Source organism: Priceomyces carsonii, assembly GCF_900007245.1.
Source record: "Priceomyces carsonii strain CBS4050 genome assembly, scaffold: Debaryomyces_carsonii_scaffold_6, whole genome shotgun sequence".
NCBI lineage: Eukaryota > Fungi > Ascomycota > Pichiomycetes > Serinales > Debaryomycetaceae > Priceomyces > Priceomyces carsonii.
Genome location: NW_026946679.1, coordinates 625,413 through 645,394, shown reverse-complemented (window position 1 = coordinate 645,394; position 19,982 = coordinate 625,413). Strand labels below are relative to the sequence as shown.

The 19,982-nt window shown below is 37.2% G+C and overlaps 9 protein-coding genes across 9 annotated transcripts; 5 read left to right on the top strand and 4 right to left on the bottom strand.

Moving 5' to 3' along the window:
- Window positions 1-1,493: 1,493 nt before the first annotated feature.
- Window positions 1,494-4,334, top strand: ATG9 (autophagy protein; the record flags this gene model as incomplete). The annotated part of the gene is made up of 1 exon (XM_062955452.1): window positions 1,494-4,334. One exon carries the CDS (start codon window positions 1,494-1,496, stop codon window positions 4,332-4,334), a length of 2,841 nt encoding a protein of 946 aa, XP_062812054.1.
- Window positions 4,335-4,483: 149 nt separating this feature from the next.
- On the top strand, window positions 4,484-6,838 carry NOP14 (snoRNA-binding rRNA-processing protein; the record flags this gene model as incomplete). Its single annotated transcript, XM_062955451.1, has 1 exon — window positions 4,484-6,838. The coding sequence occupies one exon, from the start codon at window positions 4,484-4,486 to the stop codon at window positions 6,836-6,838; it is 2,355 nt and encodes a 784-aa protein (XP_062812053.1).
- A 251-nt stretch (window positions 6,839-7,089) lies between these two features.
- On the bottom strand, window positions 7,090-7,593 carry NCE102 (Nce102p; the record flags this gene model as incomplete). Its single annotated transcript, XM_062955450.1, has 1 exon — window positions 7,090-7,593. The coding sequence occupies one exon, from the start codon at window positions 7,591-7,593 to the stop codon at window positions 7,090-7,092; it is 504 nt and encodes a 167-aa protein (XP_062812052.1).
- Window positions 7,594-8,899: 1,306 nt separating this feature from the next.
- On the bottom strand, window positions 8,900-9,565 carry PRCAT00005379001 (uncharacterized protein; the record flags this gene model as incomplete). Its single annotated transcript, XM_062955449.1, has 1 exon — window positions 8,900-9,565. The coding sequence occupies one exon, from the start codon at window positions 9,563-9,565 to the stop codon at window positions 8,900-8,902; it is 666 nt and encodes a 221-aa protein (XP_062812051.1).
- A 644-nt stretch (window positions 9,566-10,209) lies between these two features.
- Window positions 10,210-12,129, bottom strand: HGT4 (glucose sensor; the record flags this gene model as incomplete). Its single annotated transcript, XM_062955448.1, has 1 exon — window positions 10,210-12,129. The coding sequence occupies one exon, from the start codon at window positions 12,127-12,129 to the stop codon at window positions 10,210-10,212; it is 1,920 nt and encodes a 639-aa protein (XP_062812050.1).
- Window positions 12,130-12,652: 523 nt separating this feature from the next.
- Window positions 12,653-13,714, top strand: PRCAT00005377001 (ditrans,polycis-polyprenyl diphosphate synthase; the record flags this gene model as incomplete). The annotated part of the gene is made up of 1 exon (XM_062955447.1): window positions 12,653-13,714. The coding sequence occupies one exon, from the start codon at window positions 12,653-12,655 to the stop codon at window positions 13,712-13,714; it is 1,062 nt and encodes a 353-aa protein (XP_062812049.1).
- A 639-nt stretch (window positions 13,715-14,353) lies between these two features.
- On the top strand, window positions 14,354-14,899 carry ARF2 (Arf family GTPase; the record flags this gene model as incomplete). Its single annotated transcript, XM_062955446.1, has 1 exon — window positions 14,354-14,899. The coding sequence occupies one exon, from the start codon at window positions 14,354-14,356 to the stop codon at window positions 14,897-14,899; it is 546 nt and encodes a 181-aa protein (XP_062812048.1).
- Window positions 14,900-15,751: 852 nt separating this feature from the next.
- RPL35 (60S ribosomal protein uL29) lies at window positions 15,752-16,394 on the top strand (the record flags this gene model as incomplete). The annotated part of the gene is made up of 2 exons (XM_062955445.1): window positions 15,752-15,775; window positions 16,035-16,394. The coding sequence occupies 2 exons, from the start codon at window positions 15,752-15,754 to the stop codon at window positions 16,392-16,394; spliced, it is 384 nt and encodes a 127-aa protein (XP_062812047.1).
- A 175-nt stretch (window positions 16,395-16,569) lies between these two features.
- PRCAT00005374001 (ubiquitin-ubiquitin ligase) lies at window positions 16,570-19,864 on the bottom strand (the record flags this gene model as incomplete). The annotated part of the gene is made up of 2 exons (XM_062955444.1): window positions 16,570-19,773; window positions 19,847-19,864. 2 exons carry the CDS (start codon window positions 19,862-19,864, stop codon window positions 16,570-16,572), a joined length of 3,222 nt encoding a protein of 1,073 aa, XP_062812046.1.
- Window positions 19,865-19,982: the final 118 nt, after the last annotated feature.

The window sequence follows — 19,982 nt, the reverse complement described above, 5'->3', positions numbered from 1 at the left end:
TTATAGCTCAAAGTGGGTGGATCGATGCTGCACAGACATGGCTGTATAGTCAGCGGTGCATACGTAAGTCTCCTGCCGTGTCTGCATATACTCTAAAGTATCTGTTTCTGGCGATGTCATTCTGCAGACAAGTCCTGAAAATCTGCCGCTATTGCATAGAATTAAGCTTTGTGCTCTCTTCTGCCCCCCGCAAAAACATACCTTGCTAACTTTGCGGAGATTGAGTAAGGGGGGAACGACAGTAACGTGGGAAGGACTACGAGTTAGTTAATTTTACCGACACTAAGTCAAACAGGAGGCGGGGTGAGTTGCTCCTGGGATGAGCCAACAAGCAAACCTATATTGCGGCTAGAGAATGCTTCTATTGCGTCTGTACTACGTAAGCTCACATTCAACTCCAATAAAAACCCAACTGTACTTAACTCCTAAAGGGAGCATCATTCGGAGAAACCTAAACCAGGCGCCGGCCCTATTTCATGTCCTGCGGGTACATGCAACGACCGGAGACGGAGAAGAGCTAGTAAACGAACTTCTTCATTAATTTATAGAATGTGAAAGGAGGGGACCCTTAGACGGCAAAACATTCACCGCCGTATGTGATAAGTGTGATAACACTTGGGGCTGCGAAGGATGATACGGTACTATTAGTAGGGTGCAGTTGGTTAAATTTATTTCTTACAAATACGAAGACTCCAGCGGGGGAGAAAGTAGTAACTCTCGGGGTCACTTCGTATATTGATCTCAATCTTTTCTGCCGGAGCTAGAGCCAGCAAAAACCATCCCCCCACCTTATTGTAAATATAGCGGCTAATGGGGCTTCCAGATGCTTCAGAGTAGTTCGATTAGCAGCGACTTCGATCTCGAATAATGCAAGTCACCATCCAAACAAAGGGACTGAAAGACTGAGATATCGCAAGCTCAGAACTATAAGGATGTCACTAATACCAGATTGAAACTACTGGTATGTCCTTCGCTCTCGATACTTTGCTCAATCGCGCTTTAAAGTGTCTCTCAAGCAATATGTTTTCCATAACTGGAACCTGTAGCTACCCATAGTTTAGTTCTATATACATCTTGTATAAATTATTTAAAATAAAGGAAAAGTTCTCTGTTTATACAGATTATTATTCTAAAAGAGAAAGAGGATTATAGAAATGGAAGTATAACTTTGAGTTGAAGATCTATTCAACATTTCAATGATTTAGCATTATCAAAACATTCATGATATAATAAATAATTTAGATTCTTTAAAGTATCTTCCAGAGACATATATTTCTCTTTACTAGTAGATAACAGAGCCCCTATTGCCGTAAATGGCTGATAAAGTTTTTCTGCTGTATTAAGAGCTGCTGGCTAATTTTTATCTAAATCTTTTGGACCTGTATATAGTCACAAGATACACACTCTGGTTTGATTATTGTAACAGGCTTGTCCATGGCAAAGCGCTACTTCAGTTATCGTCTGATTACAGGAAAGTCAATTTGGCCACAACGATGTCACAAGACAATAATAATAGTGACACCTTCTTGTCTCGAGTGTTCGGCCTTCATTCTGTGTACAATCAGATACAAGATAATTATCAATATTATGACCCTGATATAGATAACGAGTCTAATGATGACAGCGATCTGAAAGATGTTGGCGGCTCCGAAGGGAATGGTGGAACTAAGGTAATAAATACCAATACAAATGCATTATTAGATTCCGAGTCTGATCTGGATCTATCTCTGGCATCATCACAGTCGCCGTCGATGGCGTCTTTTAAGAACACTTCGCAACATCATACAACAAAGGACCAACTTGATTGGGAAAACTTGGATAGAAGAGCTTATGACGATAATGGTGATGTTGGTGAAAATGATGGAAATAGTGCGGAAGAAAGTTATGATAGCCATAGAGAGGCAGATGATTTGCTCACTTCATTAAATGAGCTACCGAAACGAGAAAGGAAATTACATTTTAGTATTCCGAAAGTGAAGCATGCTAAGAAGTTCATCATGAATAAGTTACAAAATGATGAGACAGGGTCTTCCTCCCTTCCTTTGTATAATGAACCTCAGCTGTTTCGAAAGCCTATGAACAGCAATCAACCCTCGATTCAAACAATCTACCAACAAAAGAATCGTAGAAGGATAGTGATTCCACCAAAGGAGAGGGCATTATATTTATGGGCCAACATTACCAATATGGATGAATTTCTTAGTGATGTTTATTATTATTATAGAGGAAAGGGGTTAATGAATATAATCATTAGCAGTTCTGTTGACCTTGTAATATTGATATTCATTCTCGGCTTCACAGTATTTTTAAAATGGGGAATAAACTATAACTTTTTCCTTTATGAGTGGTCAAGTAATTCCAATGAACCGATTACTTTGAAGGACTTAATTATTCCTAATTTCTTAAGCACGAAAATCCCTCTTTCAATCAAATTTCTATTGTTTGGATTCTCATGTTATGTGCTATTGAGGCTCATTCAATTATACTATGATTATAGTTATAAATTGAAGGAAATTCGAAACTTTTATAAATATTTGATCGGAATTTCGAGCGACGATGAATTAATGACCATTTCGTGGTCGACAATTGTGGAAAGATTGATGTTGTTGAAGGATTACAATAGCTTGACGTCAACTAACACAAAGATCCCTCCCCATTATCTTAATGATTTAAAATCTAAAGTAAGATTGAATGCACACGATATTGCAAACAGAATTATGCGAAAGGAAAATTATATGATTGCATTGGTAAACAAGGATATTTTTGATTTATCTATTAACTTACCTTTCTTACCTTCATCGATAAATTCCTTTTTTTCAAGCAAATCAGTCTTGACAAGAACCCTTGAATGGAACTTAAAATTATGTATTAACAATTTCATTTTCAATCATCAAGGACAAATCAACTCCTTTATATTAAAGGATGTCAACAGAAATCAGCTTTCACGAGAATTGAGCTCCAGATTCAAGATGGCTGCAATCATCAATTTGCTTTTATGTCCATTCATTGTCATTTATTATGTCTTGCTTTATTTTTTTCGTTATTTCAATGAATATAAGTCAAATCCTTCTTCATTGTTAGGGTTGAGGCAATATACTCCTTGGGCAGAATGGAAATTAAGAGAATTCAATGAGCTTCCACATTTTTTTATTAAAAGGTTGCACTTATCAATTGGTCCAGCCAACACTTATATTAATCAGTTTCCAAGAGGTTTCGTCGTTACTAATATGATGAAACTAATCAACTTTATTGCAGGAGCAATAACTGCAGTTTTAGTCATCATGGGATTATGGTTAGAAGACGAAGAGCACAACTTCTGGTCTTTTGAAATAACTGAAAATAAGTCCAGCTTGTTTTACATTAGCTTGTTTGGAACTTTGTGGGCAATAACTTCCAATTCAATAAATGTTTCCACGTCATCAAACTCATCGGAGAACCTAAATTCTAATTCATCTTCTTTCTTCTATGACCCAGAGGCCAGCCTTCGATATGTTTCACAATTTACCCATTATCTTCCAAGTTCTTGGAATAACCGCTTATATACCGTTGATGTCAAGAACGAATTTTGCGAACTATTCAGCTTAAAAATAATCATTATTGTTAATGAAATATTGAGTCTCATTTTGACTCCCTTTATTCTCTGGTTTAAAATTCTGAATAGTTCTGGTGCAATTATCGATTTCTTTAGAGAGTTCTCGATCCATGTCGATGGTCTTGGATATGTTTGTTACTATGCTATGTTCAATTTTGAAGAAAAGGACAAAAACATGATGTTTGACATCAATAAAAGAAGACGTCGGAAGAAATCGCCTAAGAAATACAACCAGAGACGGCTCTCTGATGATATTCCTCTTGATAATGTTAAGTCCAAACGTAAAGAAAAAGCTAAGCTCACTGATACGGAATCAAACACAGATTCAAGTGACGCTGAAGAAGAATACTTCAGCCATTATCAAGATGAGAAAATGATAAAATCATATATGTACTTTTTAGAGTCATATGGAGGCGCAAATGGAAAGGGACAACCTAACGGTGCATCATCGCCATCAATAAATAAAAAGCGGCGATCTACTCAATATCAGCCTGGTGCTTCTCAGAATGATGCCAAAGGAATGGCGCAATCTAACTTGGATCCTTCACCGTCATTATTATATCAAGGAGCTGGCTCTTCAAGTCCTATACATCTGAACAACTTAAATCAGAGCATCAGCGAGTCTGCGTATAATATCAACTATAAGTTTGATGAAAATGATGAAGAATCAATCAGGGAAGGAAGGAAATCTGGCGTTCTAGGAATGTTGAATCAATTCTATAAGCAAGATATGGGCGTATAATACATCAGTTCTCTTAAATATCTACTTTTGTGTCATATATTTATTTGAGCCGCTCGATGTCTTTTTTTTTTATTCTCGGAGGCAGACTCATTAGTATATAAGAATCGAAAGAAACTGCATTATCACATTAGAAATAGACTGTAGCGGACATGGCTGGATCTCAATTAAAGGAGCTCAAAGCTGCGTTGAAATCGAATGGATTGATAGGGCAGACTAACATTAAAAAGAGAAATAAGAAATCTAAGACCCCGTCAGAGACAAGACGTCAAGATAGAGATAAGATAATAGGGAACATACGTAATGAATTCAACCAGTTTGACCAGCGTGTGAATAGAACAAAGCATGATGTTACTACGATTCAAGGGGGAAAGTTTGTAAAAGTTGGTTCTAAACAACATAATGATACTTCTCGCTCAAAAGCTGAAATACAAAGGGCGATGAGAGCAGCATACGAATCAGAAAAAAGCAAGGCAAATTCGGCAGGAGGATTAGTTGATAGGCGTTTTGGTGAAAGGAATCAAGATCTCACTCCCGAGGAAAGGATGTTAGAGAGATTCACGAGAGAAAGACAAGCATCATCAAAAAAGAGCGCATTTTCATTAGCTAGTGACGATGAGGATGAGTTCGATGAAGATGACGGAGGATTCACATTGACTCACGCGGGCGAAGAACTAGATTTGCCTAATGATGACGAAGGCTTGGGAGAGGGGGTTGTAGCTAGTGATCAGGAGCCCCTTCGTAAAAAGAGTAAAAATGAAGTAATGAAAGAGATCATTGCAAAATCAAAATTTTACAAGCAGCAGAGACAAGCTGAATTTCAAAAAACTCAAGCTCAAATAGACGACTTGGATGACGACTTCGGAGACGTCATGACAGAAATAAACCAAGTGGGCAAACCGCCATCCAAGTTTTCCTCCAAGACTCAAGAACAGATAGATTACGACAGCAAAGTTAGAGAATTAGCATATGATAGACGTTCTGTTCCAAGTGAAAGGACAAAGACTGACGAGGAAATAACAAAAGAATGGGAAGATCGTCAAAAGAAGTTGGAAGCGGACAGGGAAAACAGGATGAAAGGATTGGAAAGCAGAGAGGCAGAAGCTGATGACTTGGAAGATTTCTGGGTAGGTAGCGATGAGGACGATAATGAACAAATAAACTCTTCTCCAAAAAGCGGTGATGAAAAGGAAGTTGGTAACGATACTGATAGCGAGCAAATCAGTGACGATTCGAGGTTTAAAAAAGTTGTACTGCCCACTTTGCCGCTAACTCAGGAAGCGTTACTTGATTACTTTTCTTCAGTTGTTGATGACGATAAAGCTAATAGTATCAAAAGACTTTTGGATTCGCATAAGCCCCACTTAGCTCCAGGCAACAAGGAGAAAATGGATTTGTTTGTAGGTGTGCTACTTGAATACATCTTACATTTGTCTGGTCAGCCTAGTGTTAATTCAGAATTGATTGAGCAATTAATTAAAATTTTAAAAACAACTTCTGAAAGCTACAATAAGAGCTTGGTTGAAAAAGCAAGAGACATAATTAATGAAGTGGAATCGAGAGCAACCACCTCACAATTTGCAAAGGAAGATTTGGTATTCTTTACTATTATCGGATATCTATTCTCTACATCTGATCATTACCATTTGGTAGTGACTCCTACTACCCTTCTTATGACGAAATATCTTTCTAGCTTTCAGACTGAGAAAGCAACGATTCCTAGACTAGGACAAGGTATCTATATAAGTGAATTGCTACTAAATTATCAAAGATATTCTAAAAGATTTATTCCAGAAGTCCTTAGTTTTCTAGAAAAGTCCCTATTCACTTTGACTCCAGAACCTGAGAAAATGAGTGATCTTTATCTTTCAAATTCTAACTTTAAAAAATCAGCATTGCATTTATCTAAAAAGGAAAAATGGGATATAGAAGATGACCTTCGCATAGGCGATTTATTCTCAGTCGATAGCTCTGAAATAAAAGTGAAATTGCTTAGGAGAACGTTACGAATAATAGACAAATTGGTAGATTTATGGAGAGATAAAAGTTCTTTAGTTGAGGTCATAGATACTTTTATTTCACCTTTGAAGCATTTAATGAAGTACACAACTGCCCCTGCGAGTCTATTGACCAAACTTGACAAATTAAGGACTAATGCTGCGAACCATAGGACGCCATTGACATTGCAGCATCATAGAGCTTTGGCAATTGCTACATTTGCGCCTAAATTTGAAGAAAATTTCAATCCTGATAAAAAATCATACGATGTTAATAGAGAAAGACAAGAATTGAACAAGATCAAGAATGAAATAAAGAAGGAGAAGAAATCTGCTTTGAAAGATATTCGAAATCAATCTAAATTCATTGCCAGAGAACAAATTGGGGAAAAGAAGAAAATGTACTCTGACTATCACAAGAAGATGGCTAGTATCGTTAATTCTATTTCAACTGTTGAAGGTGCTGCTAAGAACCAATACGACAAAGAAAAGAAACGCCGGAAACAATAAATCAAGTAAATAGTTAGGATATTATATTAGATATATTCAAAATAAAAATGATACAATTGCAATTTATAACAGTTGACAAGAAAACAGATTTTTGAAGAAGAAAGTCGAAACTTATAAACAAATACTCAACAATCCAGGAAGCGTCGATCAAAGGCGAAACACTAAGAGCATATAAAAGCATGCAATGCGCTACCAATGCTCGAATTCGATGTTACAGCATTTCAAGGTAAGGGGTATTATATCTTGGAAGCTTAAACTTGTGACATAGTAGGAATACCAACTCTTGGAGTGGATCTTACCACACTACCACCTCTGAAGACGGAGATGAATGAAAATACACCTGAGGCTATGAAGATGAAAACGGAAAAGTACAAGAAAGCAACCGAAGCCTGAGCTTTTCTACATCTTCCAGTACTTCCCTGGGCGATGTTGTTGTTCTTGAGGTAACTTGAGTTGGTACAGGAGTGGCAACGAATAGCAGCAGCAATTGCGGTTGCAGCAGCAAAGGTGAACACAAAGTTCAAGAAGTCAAATACAGCCAAGATCACGGGCCATGCTAATGCAGCAATGAAAAAGGCCAAGATTCCATAAAGTGAAGAGGTCAAAATTCCAAAAGCTGCAGCAAAAACACCAAAATTAATTTGTGGATTATGTTGGTTGATGGTGGTTGCAGCCAATGAACCGGTCAAACCTAATGCAATCACCAAGAACACAAAGTTCACTAATCTTAAAATACTATCGCCAATAGCTAACATTTCTAGTTAAACGAGTAATAAATAGGATAACGAAATAGCTAATTATGTTAGTATTTAGTTTTAATTTCATAGTTCATGAAGCTTAACATAAGGATATGCAAACGGTAGTAGAGGAATGTGAATCTCTTTCCAATTAGTGAATGATTGAGAAATGTGAAAAGGGTAAAATATGCTAAAGCTAATGAATAGTAATTCATCGACACCTTTTCCATCTTCCCTTTCACATTTGCCACACCTATTCAATTCTTCGAAATGAAAAAAAAAAAAAAAATAAAACAAAGCATGAGCCATTGGGTATGACTGGTAGGCATTGAACCCATTGAGCACAAGATTTGACTCTTTAAAGATGAGCTTTTATCTTAAAGCTCGATAGTTTCAAAAAGTATGCCCACCCCCCTCTTTCTTTCTTACTCATCTCTTCATTACTCATCATCAAATTTGTCAGCGTTCTATTCAATTCCTCTATTAGAGGTAGGTGAACAAAACACTTCAATCCCCTACTACTACCAATATCATCTATACTTATGCTTCAACTCATTGCTTTACATACTCACTCTCGCAGCGTTATCTAAGCTAATTTTTTTCACCTTTTCGCTTGCTCTAGGGGGTTTATAAAGAATTCTCTACAATACTGTACGGAAGTTGGAACCATTTGACCCTTTCCCCTTTGGGCTAGGTCATGTTTATTTTAGCGGCTGAAACAGCAATATAGAAAGAGTAAGAAGACCTGTTTAGATTTCGGCTTTTTCGGGAGAATGAACGGCTGCGAGTTTGCCGGTGGGATGCTCTAACCGGGACTATCGAATTCGCATAGGTCGGATTGTCGAATACAATATATCAACCGCCAATTTAACAGAAACTGGAAATAATTACATGATGAATGCCGGAGGTGGAAAGTCAATATGCCTGATTATTTGTAGAATAATAAGGGTGCGCAGAGAACATTAGTTTCGGTGCATAGTGAAGCACTCACATTAAGCCCGTTGTGCAGAACCATTTTTTTAATGCGCACGTAAGTTATGAATTGTGCCGGTTGGGGTGAGGACATTATTAGTATGGATCCGCACTTTCTCAGTTAGGCTCCGACTTTCTCTGTTTGGACCAAATTATTCTTATCGTGGAACGAGTTTCATTAAGTGTGCATGCTCGGCAATGTTGTTGAGTATCTTGCTCAATTTTACTCCATGAGACAAAAACCGAAGCTGCTCACATAAGCTATATGAGAATAGGACTCGCATTCATATTCACTCTCTAATTTAGAAAGCAGCTCCTGCTCGGTAATTAAGCGGAAGCAACCCGGATCAACCTAACCCGACCTCTGCTGGAACCACTTTGCGACATTTTCATCCACGGCTACCTGGACTGCTGTTTTACCATCATTATTTTCAATATTCTTGTCAGCACCTAGTTCAACCAAGACTAGAGCGACGTCCCCACATCCTTCTGCTAAGGCATGGTGTAAGGGTGTCCATCCTTCATTGTCAGTCACATTAACTCTAGCTCCATTTTGAATGAGAAGTCTGACCAATGGCTCTGAGCCTATACTGGCAGCTCGATGCAACAGATTGAGCCCGTATTTACTCTTATTTCGACAGGTGGCTCCATTTTGCAACATCTCTTTGACCAAGTCGTAGTGGTTCTTGCTCACTGCCAAATCAAGTGGTGTAACTCCTTGGACAGTGGTTGCATTCAAGTCAGACGCCACCAGCGATTGCTTGAGTATATTGAACATATCTATACTACCCATAGAACAAGCTATATGAATGGGAGTCCATCCATTAGAATCTTCTTCAATCTCTGCCCCAAAAGAGAGTAAGAGTTTTGCCATCTCTGGCTGGTTAAACGTAGCAGCCCAGTGTAATGGGGTCCTGTCGTCATCATCGCGAGAATTTGCTAGCTTACGCAGCTCGGTAAGTAGGCTTGTGGCTTTACCCACATCATTAGCTTTAATTGCTTCTATTAAACTCTCCATGATTGATGACCTTTTACACTTACCATTGGATACCTTACTTGAAGTAAGGTAAAAGAATCAGTCAATCTTCAATGTTTTGATCACGTGCGTATGTCGTGTCTGAGTTTTTCTCCTCAAAAATTTCTGCGATCAAATAGATATTCCACAAGGGGATACCAGAGTCCGGGAATTGACCGATAATCCATCGAGATTCATCTGGTTGTCACGCAGACATATGGATGGTCTTCAATGACTGTGGACTGACTTCCTTGCCGGGGTTGTAGGTTGATACGCACGTAGGGGGTCATAAATATTTCATCCAAAGGAAAACCATTCTTCCCAATAACAAGAATATCGGTCATGTCGGAGCAATGGTCATTAAAAATATGCCCACATTTGTAGTATTGCTTGACACCGTAATATTAAGACCAAGAAAATTAAAGAAATAGGTGTTGGTTGACCGGAAGAGTACTTCCGACGCATACAGATAATTTGCATCTACAGTTTTTAACTACATGCATTTCATTACTTCATAAGGCTGATACTTCTGAATATTCTTTTCGTTCCCCTGCTGATATGTCCTTTGCACCCCAACGAGTGATCGCCTAGGATCTCTTAACAAACGAACACACCAACAGTTTGCACTTAATTTTTATGGGCATTGTCTATGATTCTCCATGAGTTGTGTGAATATTTCCCGGAACGCTTTCTGTGTCCGTTTCGTAGTCTGTGTCGCTGTCTTCGGGACCCTGATTGAAGAAGGGGGTTGCGATCACAGTTGTTCCAAAGCCATTTATCAAAGTGCCTAAGTCTTTACTTTGACTGATGCCATAATTAGCTCCTTGATTATTGTGACCGTTGTTGTAATTATTCTTACTACTGTTATTATTGTTGCTCTGGCTATTATTTCTGTAACTCGGTTTAGAAAAGGATGATATTGATGTATCATCCCTCATTCTGTTTAAGTATTGTTGATAATCATCAACAGAAGAAACTGATCGAGATAAATTTGCGAGCTCCACTTCATCGCGATTCGTTTCAAATGGTCTCACATTTCCATGGTCTAATTTTGAGTAGTCAATCTTTTGCGACTTAAACTTTGTCGATGAAGGGGCAGTTTTGCAAGTAACGTACATAAAATCAATCTCTTCTAACATTAATCCCTTCGTTTCATAAACCATAAAATAACTGAAAAGTATCCCAATGAAGTTACACCCTCCCCAGATGAAAAAAATCTTGTTTCCTAGAGCAACAGTACCTTTTCCTGTGTCTATCAAGTATGGTGTTATGTATGCAAAGATAAAGTTGACTAACCAGTTAGTTGCAGCAGTTATTGAAATTGCTTTCTGTCTTATACTTATACCATAAATATCTGATACCAATGCCCATGCACTTCCACCCCAGGTGGCAGCGAAGAACGCAATAAAGACACAAGAAAAAGAGACGCTTGTTATTGAGCTGACCTCTACGTCATTAATGGAAACTCCTAGGATTGCAATAACGAGATCGCTAATAAACATACCCACAGAACCAACCAAGAACAATTTTCGCCTTCCAACCACATCAATTAACATTAATCCTGGTATTGTGAATAAAACATTCACCGCATAAGTCACAAACGACATCATGTAGTAGTGGTTGACTCCAGTACTGGAAAAAAACCTGACACCATAATAGAATATAAAATTTATACCAGTACACTGCTGAAGTGTCATTATTCCTATTCCAGTTGCCATTCGCAACCCTTGTTTATGCCTTCCTCCTCCACTTCTAAAGCAATCTAATATTGTAGTGTTACCGAACGATAGTTCATAGTCATAATTAGCTTTAATTTCTACTAGTTCTTCAATCAAGTCTGGATCATCTGTGGGAACTCTTCTCAACTTTGAAAGGCATTTTAATGCCTTTTCGATGTTATTTTTTTGAACATGGAATCTAGGAGATTCTGGTAGAAAAAGCATTGTTACGCTTAAAATAAGTACCCATAGGAATTGTAGGCCTACGGGAACTCTATAAGATGCTGAATTATTCATCTTACGGGTCCCCTGGCAAACTGCACTTGCAATCAAAAATCCCCAGGTTATTGCCCACTGGTACGTAAACACGACTGACCCTCTCACCCACTTTGGAGAAGCTTCAGCTTGGTACAATGGTACTATAGCTGATAATATACCAACAGATAATCCAGATACCGCTCGACCAACGCATAACAATGCTACGGTATTGGCTGCAATCTGTATTATATTGCCTATGTTGAATATTATGGCACTGGAAAGAATGATAGAAAACTTACGTCCATACGTATCTGATATGAGAGGTGCGACGAGAGCTCCGCAGAATGTTCCCATGGACAAAACCGCAGTCAAAAGTGCACGTTCATGGGTATTAAAGCTATAGCCGTTGGAGGGAAAATAGTCTGTCACGAACCTCATTTCTAAAATATCATTAATCAACCCAGTATCGTATCCATACAAAAATCCTCCCATTGCCGCTACCATTCCCACGACATATGCCATAGATGATGACGACTGTTGCCGCTTCTTCAAATTTGGATCGTACAATAGATTTTCTAAATATGTCCACATCTTCTCATATTCTTATTTAGCCCCACTTTTAATAACTTTTTACCCTACTAGATGATGTTCTAGCTTGTTTCTTCTAATAATAACCTCCTTAGTTCGAAACCCAACCTAAGCTTGATCTGCCTTCTCTATCTGAATGTGGTATTCGTTGCACTCTAACTTGATAAAACCTAATTGTCAAAACTTTAATTCTCCGAGTTAAGATCGACTTTTCACTGTGGGGTGAGAACACGCAAAAACCCGATAAATGTAGAAAATTGCACCAATTCATTCAACATAGGTATCCATGCAATTTTTTGAACCCTTTATTAAGTTGACCATCTATAGTGACACTCTCTACACGTTTTGTAACTCTAAGTATCCTAGAGTTAGAGCCCTTCTTCTTCTTGGTTAGACCATCGCGGCCTGTACATAATCATTTCATTAATTTACAGCATTTAGTATGACAATCCAAGTATCGTAAACAGCAACACTATAATTTTGACGACAACTATCTAAGCGAACAAACCAGTCTTTGGAGACTAATATGACGATCAATAAAGCAAGTGCCCAACTTAGACAGCGCCAAGATGGGCAGGACCCTTCTAACGTTGCAAGCCTACAACCTGAAGAGGAAAAAGCTACTTTACAGCATCCACCGAGCACAGTAAGAACAGAGAACTTATATCAGACCACAACCAAAATAGTTCACGGATTCATGGATAGCAAATCAAATCCTAAGAATTCAGCAGGAGCTCTGTCATTACCGGCGACGATGGTGATGGTGTTTGTGTTTTATGTGAATCACGCCATTCTTCTGGCGCTATTTTTTTTTATATCCATTTACAAGAATTTACAGTGCACTTATAGAAGAATCGTGTTGAAGTTTTTGACATTGGCGTATTATCCGAACAAATCTCCGCAATTGATTAGAGAAGATGTCAACAAGTTGACAAAGATACCACGGAGAGTGTCTTGCATTTTGGATTTAAAGGATGATGATGAAGAAAATGGCGGCGTTGATGGCCTTATCAGTAACATAAGTGAGCTTGCAGCGTGGTCATTAGGTGCTGGGATCCCTAACTTGGGCGTATACGAGTATACTGGAATCGTAGGCCGGCACTTACCAGAATTGATCCGCTATATCAAAAAGAACTTATCCGTGTATTTTGGAACAGATTCTGTACCGATTTTCTCAATAAGGGTTCCGCATTCAAATTCGATCATTTACAGCACGAATCCTTCTAATGATGTAAACATTGTTAAGCCCGAGAATGTTGACTTAGAGATATCGCTTCTCTCTAGAATTGATGGAAAGCCAACTATAGTTGAATTGACCAAGATAATGTGCGAGCTTGCGGTTTCTAAGGAGTTGTCTGTGAAAGACATAACTGTGAACTTAGTCAATGATGAGCTAACTGAGTTAGTGGGCCCTGAACCAGATCTCTTGATCTACTTTGGCCCATCTTTAGATCTTCAGGACTACCCACCATGGCAAATCAGATTGACTGAGATATATTGGGAGCCCGAAAACAGAGATGTCAACTATGCTGTCTTTGTAAGAGCCCTACAAAAATTTTCTAATTGCAAGGTTAATGTCGGAAAGTAATTTAATTTCTTTGCTAGAGATAGCTATATATCATAATACACAAAGTGCATCCTTTACATGTTCATTATTACATAGCTGCAATTTTTTTTTTCTACATTTAGGCTTACTCACTTTAGAATCTTTTTCCTCGTGCCCCATCTAAGCACAAGACATAATGATTTAACTATAGGCCTATTACAGTAGCCATACGGGACGCTGCCTATATCCTGAATACCAGACTAGTTCTATGCTCTTTTTGTCTCTATCACTCTTCCACCTATCTTCTCTACATAAACTGTAGCTGTTGAGGTGAAGTTTTGCAACTCGAGGTTACCCGCCATTTGTCTCCTAAAACGCGATTACGTGTTGAAAGTCTCAGCCGTCGAAGGCTTTCCGACGAGAATAATTCAAATCAACACTGTTCTTTTGATACACATTAGTGAAAGTCGGAAGATAATCATCTAAAGAGGAGGTAGTAAACATTTAAGCGCTGCTGATTAGTTTGATTGATTGCTAGGTATTGATTAATTAATATAGATTGATTTTGACTAATTAATTGACTATCTCATTTGCTGATTAGTTAATTGACAAACGAATTAAAAGCGATCGAAGCGAGGAAAGTAAAAGAGCATTTTTGGTTAAAGGGACTTATTATTAAAAATGGGATTATCATTTTCTAAATTGTTCAGTAACCTCTTTGGTAACAAAGAGATGAGAATTTTGATGGTTGGTTTAGATGCCGCAGGTAAAACTACTATTTTGTACAAGTTAAAGTTAGGTGAAATAGTTACTACGATCCCTACTATCGGTTTCAATGTTGAGACAGTTGAATACAAGAATATTTCATTCACTGTTTGGGATGTCGGTGGACAAGATAAAATTAGACCATTATGGAGGTACTATTTCCAGAACACCCAGGGTATCATTTTTGTCGTTGATTCCAACGATAGAGATCGTATTGCGGAAGCCAGAGAAGAGTTGCAACAAATGTTGAACGAAGATGAATTAAGAGACGCCTTGTTATTGGTTTTCGCCAACAAGCAAGATTTACCAAATGCTATGAACGCCGCTGAAATAACCGAAAAGTTAGGATTGCACTCTATCCGTCAAAGACCATGGTACATCCAAAGTACATGTGCCACTACTGGTGATGGATTGTACGAGGGTTTGGAATGGTTGTCTACTAACTTGAAGAACTCTTCATAAGCAGTGCCAATAACAAGGACAGCTTGCATAAAATTGAAGGCTGACCTTGCAGTGCACCTGTATGGGTCCTAAATATTTGTTATGAGTTAATTTACAACTACAGTTGTTAGCCCCTAGAATCCTTTTTAATTCATTGTTACTAGAAAGCTAAAAAGACTAATTGGGCCATTATCCATAGTTCTGGTATATTGTTTCTATTTATCGTCATTGAATGTATAGATTAGTCTTCCATTAATTCTTCATGCCTCAAGAATCCTGTAGAATATATCTTGGCCGATATAGACAAAAAAAAAGAAGTCATGGTTTTGATGTTACCCAGTTATGGACTAGAGTTCAAACCTCCCTTTAAAGACTAGATTCTTCTCAAATAATAGATGGTTCAAGCGTACTGGAAGTTTTAGTCCGTACAGCTAACTTCGACTTCTGAAATGGTTTTAAACTTAAATTCTACACTTATTCTCTAACTTCTTTATCTCTTGTTTCTTTCACTTCAACAAGATCTTAATACTAAATACTTTTTCTATTGTCTCTACGTCTACGAGGTGAGGTCCGATTGATAATGCAATGAAGCTCATTACATGTTCTTTTTTGAATGCGTAAAAGCATACGAGGGCCCATCCCTCTTCATATTTCACGTGATAATCACTCATCTTAAACATTACACAAAGTTAATTTTCTCACTCTTCTCTTTGGGCTTGGGTCGGGAAGAATTTTTCATCACACAACTATAGTTGAACTTATCGATTTGATTCTAATTTCTATACATCAAAGATAATAGAGCAGTTATTTAGGAGAAATGGTATGTAACTGAGAACTATATAGCCAAGTGTGACGAAAGAAGAGCTAGATGAAATGGATAAACATAAGGAGAAAATAGTCAGGATGTATCACGAAAATGAGAAACCAAGCATATGAATGAAGATACCAACATATTTGGAAGACTGTGGATAAAGAAAGATAATCTGATATACCCATACTGACAAGTTTTAATACCGAATACTATAGTCTGTACTTAAGGCAATATGACGGTTGAAATAAGGAAGCTGCAACAGAGCACCAGTACTTGAAACCACACCTAGCTGGATATGTCATTGGTGGCTTACAAATTTATAAACGTATTACTAACAACTTTTAGGCTGGCGTTAAGACTTTTGAATTACGTACCAAGTCTAAGGATCAATTGGAACAACAATTGGTTGAATTGAAGCAAGAATTGGCCAACTTGAAGGTTCAAAAATTGCAAAAACCATCCTTACCAAGAATTCACACTGTCAGAAAGAACATTGCTAGAGTTTTAACTGTTATTAACTTGAACCAAAGAGAAGCTGTTAAAGCTTTCTATGCTGGTAAGAAATATCAACCAAAAGACTTGAGGTTGAAGAAGACCAGAGCTATCAGAAGACACTTGTCCAAATTCGAGAAGAAGCAAATCACTGAAAAGGCAAGAAAGCAAAAAATCGCTTTCCCTCAAAGAAAATACGCCATTAAGGCTTAAGTATTGTCATTTCTTCATCTTAATTTGGGGTATCTCTAATTTCTTAATACAAGAACAAAACTAAATGTATATCTAAGTTTTATATTTCAATTATTTAGCGAATATAAAGCCACTAGAAAGTCTTGGAGTCTATCATAGTAGATTTAAAAAGGATATTGATATTTAAAGGAAAATATCATGCATCAGTCATTTCAACATCTCTGTTTTGAGCTTGAGCTCTCTTTTCTTTTTTGAAATCCTCGATTTTCCGTTTAAGTTCATGATCGTCGATCACGTCGTCCAACTTTAAAGGCATTCTATTGAAGGGATCAGTAGCATCACTCAATAGATGTGCCTTGATTGTAGATCTGTCTATACTAATTTTTGAACCGGGAAGAATAACTGGATCCTCCATAAGAGAAAACATCAAAGGGTCTAAAAATTCATCAGGAATTTCACCTAGCTCAAGCTCTTCGCCTTCATCGGACAATCGCTGTGCCTCTGCTTTTTCAGCAAAGGTAACCATCTTCTTCACTACAATAGGATTTACAGTTGCTTTAGTGAGTAAAATCCTTTCTGCCTTCTTAAAGTAAGCCAAATTGAATGATCTTCCATCCCTTGCAGTTGATATAATAAACTTATCTTCACCAGCCAAATTACAAAATATTTCACATAAGTCTGCCAATGTTCTCTTGGGATCAAAATCGTATTTTTCTGGAGATTCGACTTTCAAGTTTGAACATTTTGGTCCGACTAAAACTGAGAGATTGTAATCAAGCATACTGGATAACCTATCGACAATTTCAGGTAGTATAAATCCTTGTGGCACTTCTTTAGTGAATAATTTGAATAATTCCATGGTTTTGTTAGTTAAACCCATATATGACTTTGCTTTGCGTTCCGAAGAACTTAAATTATTAGAAAGTTCTTCTGTGGTTCCAAACTCCTCATTTTCAGACTCCGTATCTTTTCTTTTGCGTAACTCTTGTTGGTAATCATGAATAGAGTTAAGTTCATTAAAAGTCTCATCTAACAAGTATGTTGTATCATTAAGCATCCTTGCAATAAATCTAACGAAAAAATCAACATTATTCTTGGAGAAATTAGTCAATTGGTCCCTATACACTTCATTCTTCCAAATTTCCTCCAATATCATCGAGATGTAATATCTGCTATTAAACTTGTCATAGAATTGAGACGAGGCTCCTGTCTTTTCGAGAACAACATAAATATTCAATAAGGAATATAAAATATTGTCAATTACCAATTTGTTAGTATTGAATATAGGAGACATGAACCCTGGACTCCCGTCACTCATTGGTAACGAGCCAACAAATAAAATTTCAACCAAGTTGGACTTCATATGCGGATTACCTATAAGTTCAGGACATCTCAAAACAATAACTGCAAATTCAACAAACAGCAGTAACTTTTCGAGATTTTGTACTAACGGTGATCCTCTGAAGTTCACAGCAAATTTACAATAATTAATAATACCCTCCAAGATATACTCGGGATAAAACTTCCAAGGCTCCGGGGATTTGGTTTTTAAAAGATCAGGATCGTCTAACTCAGATACCCTTTTAATTTGATAAAGAGGAATTTCGATACTCTCTTTTGGGAACAAATGGTTTGGGTCAATTAACCTGGTAAAGAAGGACGTCGATCCAATTATAAAATCGAAGATATCTAGCTGTAAATCTCTGAAACTAAAAATTGCTTGGACTGAATGCTTGAATGCCTGTATTTGGTTTAATCCTTTCTTCAAAGTTGGCAACTGGGCTTTCAAGAACTGTAGCATCATTGGATTACTACCAGCGGGGGCTCTATTTGCCTCGATCATCTGAATTCTTTCATTGTATTGTTTGATTTGTTGTTTTAACCTATCATAATGAATATATATTCCACCAATACCATAATGCAAATAGGACAATGCTATGAAGTAACAATCAGATATGAAATTTACGGAGTCACTCTGGAAACCTTGATAATATTCATTAGATTCTTGAATGGAAGCATTTATGCGTGATTCTTCTTCGATTGCTAGCAATTTGCTCTTTCCAAAAAAATTAATGTCAATCTTGTCAATCTTAGAGTACGTGGGAAATTCTAAAAAAGGCAGACTCAATCTGATTAATATTACTGATATATTAAACATTATGCCATCTGATGGTAATTTTTTTAATTCTGCAAGACTACCTCTCCTCAAATGACTCAAGTTTATCAAGTCTGCAAACCATTTCAAGACGTCTTTCCTTGTCTCCAGGGAACCTCTAATGAGTCTATCAGTAATGAAAAACAATCTGTCAAGGACAACTTTGAACTCATTTTGAAGGCTTTCGTAAGTCGAATTCAATTGAACTTTTGAAAAATCAGTTACATTTTCGGTAAAATAATATACTGAAACATCCTCCAACATTGGCGATAATCTTAACCAAGAACCCAATAAAGTTTTGTGTTCAAAGTCTAAACAGTTTTTAATATCTGGGGGTTGGAACCCATTCACTTTCGAAAAACATGCGGCTACCTGTTTTATGTTTACTAACGATTCTAGAACTGTGAGATAATTAGAATACATTCGATCATTTAAATTTACCCGGTAGAGTTTAGCACTTAACGAAGGAATAATGATATTCAAACATTCCAAAAGCGTTTCCTGTTCTATCGCTTGTTTAACAATATCTACTAAAAATTGAATCATTTCATCCTTAGTGAAGAGTGCATCCAATGCAGATTTAATATTATTATTGATGAACATGTCTTCAACTTCAAGACAGATCAAACCATAGGAACAGGATAAGTTAATGATATTATTTAAGACCTTTATCTTAGACTCGTAAAATGGTGCCTTTTTTGAGAGCGTCCTTTTGGATTTGAAAGCATTTTGGTAGACTGAGTACAAAAATTCGATTGATGATTTATATCCAAAGGGAACTCCAAGATCAGTTAGTATTTCCATGAAAATGGACTCTAACGAGTCCGCTGAAAGGGTAATTTTGTCGTTCTCGCCCTCAGAAACAAGTGATTTCAAGTGAAGCATACCCAACTTTTTATTTAATGAGGCCATAAAAATGTACTCTATTTCGCTTTTTATCCAGTCTGAAATTTCCTCTTGCTCTGATTTATGTACCTTTAGCGGTCTACTATTCTTTTCCTCCAGTACACGAGGGGTTGATGCCTCTGTTTCTAGTTGTGACTTCTTTTGTTCTTCTACTTCCAGTTTTTTCTTCTTCTTTGGTTCTACTTTCTCGTCAGCCTTTGGCTCGGGGTGATCGTGATCTGATTCCCTTTTGGTCACTAAAGAATTAAGAGAATCAGATTTAGACCCCGATTCCCTCGGTCTACCTCCTTCTTGGCTCTTATTCAATGCAGCTAATTTAGCTAATCTTTTAGCTCTGATCTATAACCTGTTAGTATTATTCTTTCGCCACCGTAATCACCTCTCTGATTCATTTACTGTAACATATACATACGTCGTTAGAGTCACTCATCTTCCATTGATATCTTGATTTAATCAATCTCTTTACAAATATTGTAAATAAATATGATACAAGATCTTTCTAAGAATGTATATCTTTTTTATATTTGAAGTTTTCTGTATATATCCAC